At 36.5% G+C, this 4052-nt stretch overlaps 1 gene segment (V, D, J or C); it reads left to right on the forward strand.

Annotated features, from left to right (window-relative positions):
- Positions 1–435: 435 nt before the first annotated feature.
- On the forward strand, positions 436–950 carry LOC110287643. The segment is given in 2 exon segments: positions 436–506; positions 628–950. Coding segments are annotated over 2 exon segments (378 nt in total).
- The last annotated feature ends 3102 nt before the right edge of the window (positions 951–4052 follow it).

Here is a 4052-nt window from a genome sequence, read left to right on the forward strand (position 1 = left end):
AAATTGTCTTTTTAATTTCAAGAGATGTCTACTGTAAACACTTCATAGGGAACACATCCTATTTTTTTAACCAATCAGAATTATTTAAGTGAGTTAATATCTAATGGTTTCTTCTCGACTGTATATTCCCTGACAGCAGGATATTCTATATTACAGCATTATAGCTTGGAAATGTATTATTCAAAATATAGAATACCTACATTAGAAATGTCATCTATAATTATAAATCTTTGATATGAAATTCATTCTCTGGAGACATACAAGTGGTTTGACCTCAGGTGTCTGGGGACACTGGTCTTTTGCTAAGAGCTCAGATCAGTAAGCCTTGCAGCTGTGACCAATCCTAACTGCTTCTTAATGATTTGCATACCCTCAATGCATGGCCTTGAGGACTTCATCATATACCAGTCAAACATATCCTGTGCCATTGTCATTGCACTCAGGACTCAGCATGGACATGAAGGTTCCTGCTCAGGTTTTTGGCTTCTTGTTGCTCTGGTTTCCAGGTAAAATTAACTAAAATTGGAATTTCACTGTTACATTGTGATTAGTGTTGACTGGCATTTGGGGGATGCCCTCTTTTATCATGCTTATCTATGTGGATATTCATTATGTCTCCACTCCTAGGTGCCAGATGTGATATCCTGATGACCCAGTCTCCATCTTCCATATCTGCCTCTCTGGGAGAAAGAGTCAGTCTCACTTGCCGGGCGAGTCAGGACATTAGGGGTTACTTAAACTGGTTCCAGCAGAAACCAGATGGAACTATTAAACAGCTGATCTATGGCACATCCAATTTAGATTCTGGTGTCCCAAAAAGGTTCAGTGGCAGTAGGTCTGGGTCAGATTATTCTCTCACCATCAGCAGCCTAGAGTCTGAAGATTTTGTAGACTATTACTGTCTACAATCTGCTAGTTATCCTCCCACAGTGATACAAATCATAACATAAACCCCATGAAAGCAGAAATGAGAGGTTGGTCTGCTCCAGCTGCTCCTTCTCATGAATCACCCACTTTGAATTTCTCAGCTGTAACAGGTCTCTATGAGAGTTTGGGGTGACTCATAAGACACAAAATACATATATGTAATGCTTCTGGAAGGCAGGAGTGTACTACATTCCTGATCACTCTAATTTCATACAAAAGAGAATAATAAAGTCAGAAGATATAATGCCACCTTTCTAGGGTTCCAGTTTCCCTAGTTAATGCTGTCCTTTGAGTGTCTCCATAAATTCTAGACTGAGTTTGCCAAATTTCAAAACTCTTTCCGGAATAACATTTGCATTATTACACTGAGTTTTTTTTAATCAAACTGGAGATGATATGCATTTATATCTCTTTTATCGGATTGGAGAGAAAACCCAGTGATTAAGAGCATTTGCTTATCCTGAAAGTGACATGCGTGTGATTCTCAGCACCCATAAGGTAACTGACAGCTATCTCTTTTTATCATTATATGTATTCTCTGTACACACACACACACACACTCATATACCAGATAAGGCAATCTGATACCATTACATATGGTATTGAGTCATCATGTTGGTACTGGGAATTGAACTCAGGACCTCTGGACAAGGAGTCAGTGCTCTTAACCACCCAACAGCTGGCTTAATGTCAATTTCAGTGGACTCAGCACTATCCTCTGTTCCTTGATGTTACATGTACATAATTTTCTTAGGGAAATGCAAAAAATACATATGTTCATTTTTGTAAAAAAGTAGTTTGCGGGATCAACACAGACACATACTCTATTCACTTGTTTTCCTTTTAATGTACAGGATCCTTTCCTCTACCCTCGGTCTATGTAGAGATTTTCTTCTAATTACTTTCAAATATCTATGTTGTTTCCTTTATTTATGAACTTGTATACTAATATTATTTCCACACATTTTATTTCATTCATTTCATTGCTCATTTCTTACTCCATTTGTTTTATCTGTGCTATTGTTTTAGGTAAAAATGGCAACAATAGACATTTTGGCCTTTTGTAGAATCTGGGGCATAAATGCCCAATAGTTCTCCACTGAGTATTGTATTTGCTTGAGCCTTATAGACAATACATGAAGTAAGATATTTTTGTTATTATGTTTTCTTCTTTAAAGATGTATGAGGAACAGTTAATGATTCCCATATAAGTGATTCTTAAGGAAGCATAGAAACAAGTACATAATTCTTTTCCTTAATTGTCAATAGGACCAAGCAACATGTTCTGTTCTGTGATGGTACTGGATGTGCATATAATGTTCTTAGGGACATGAGAAAAATACATACATTCATTTTTTAAAAAGAAGTTCAGAGTATAAACACACATATGCTCCCTATTTACTTGTATGCCTTTTAATATAGAGGTACTATTCTTCTATCCTCAGTGTATGTATACATATTTTGTCATTACTTTCAAATGTCTATGTTGAGCTTCCAAGATTTATCAATTTGTCTACTAATATTATTACCAAACATTTTATTTCGTTCATCTCATTGCTCATTTCTTCCTAAATTTGTGCCTGTTTTATTGTTTTAGGTACAGCCAGAGATATTTTGATCTTTTGTATAATCTGAGGTATAAATGTCCAATATATCCCCACTGAGTATTATATTAGACTGAGGTTTATAGACAACACATGTCAATAAGTTATTTTTGTGGCTATGATTTCTTCTTTAAATATTTATGATGTAGAGTTAATGACTCCCATATTGAGCGATTTTAAGGGACTATACAGATAATTACATAATTCTTTACCTCAATTGTTAAATGGGTGAACAATATGGATACAGTGTGTAATCTTAAAGTGCCTGTTGTCTTGGGAAATACATCCAACTACAACACAATGTCTCCCAAGAGGAAAACAAACTGGTGAATGCATAGAAGGGGAAGAAGTGGATGAGGAACATGAAGAAGAGACACAAAAACACAGTTTACTTTATTCCTTTCTTCTATATCCCTGTCTCTACTTACAAACCAGCCCCCAACCCCCCAAAAAAAACATTGTTGGATTTTTTTTTAACAAAATAAGAAAATTGTTCTATTATGTTAGAACTTTTAGTGCTGACACCTTCTCACCTATAACAGGAAACATTTTTGTCTTTGCTTACTGTATGCAGTCGTTGTCACCTTTAAACATAACAGAAAGAAAGCGTGAACCTGTTCTCCCTCCAATGTTTCCATTTCAGTGATTATTTGCCTTCTTCATTCCTCAGAAAATTTTTAATTTTTAAAGAAAGTATGATTAGGTAGCCATCATTATAGCTATGATGTGTATAACTGAAAAAAACTGATACGCCTGATGACTTGCTTTCATTTACTCAAATATTTATAAAGCTAGCAACTCTCAGATTTTAGGACTTTCAGTGCACACATTGTGAATAGACAGACAGACAGAAGGAAAGGTGGATGATATATAATCTCTATCTATGTGACCCTCTATTTATCCACATCTAAAGCAAAAGAGATCATAAATACATGGAAAACAGTCAAATATTTTCTATTCTCTTTTGCTCATGATATTATATTATTCAATTTTACATACTTTAAGTACAGTATTGTGCCTTAGCTTCCTTAAAGACTTTTTTAAAAAAATATTTTTTATTAGGTATTTTCCTCAATTACATTTCCAATGCTATCCCAATTGTCCCCCATACCCTCTCCCCCCACTCCACTACCCACCCATTCCCACTTTTTGGCCCTGGCATTCCCCTGTACTGGGGCATATAAAGTTTGCATGTCCAATGGGCCCCTCTTTCCAGTGATGGCTGACTAGGCCATCTTTTGATACATAGCAGCTAGAGTCAAGAGCTCCCGGGTACTGGTTATATCATAATGTTGTTGCACCTACAGGGTTGCAGATCTCTTTAGCTCCTTGAATACTTTCTCTAGCTCCTCCATTGGGGGCCCTGTGATCCAACCAATAGCTGACTGTGAGCATCCACTTCTGTGTTTGCTAGGCCCGGGCCTAGTCTCACAAGAGACAGCTATATCAGGGTCCTTTCAGCAAACTCTTGCTAGTGTATGCAATGGTGTCATCGTTTGGAAGCTGATTATGGGATGGATC

This window comes from Mus caroli, unplaced genomic scaffold (assembly GCF_900094665.2).
Source record: "Mus caroli unplaced genomic scaffold, CAROLI_EIJ_v1.1 scaffold_22815_1, whole genome shotgun sequence".
NCBI classification, from domain to species: domain Eukaryota; kingdom Metazoa; phylum Chordata; class Mammalia; order Rodentia; family Muridae; genus Mus; species Mus caroli.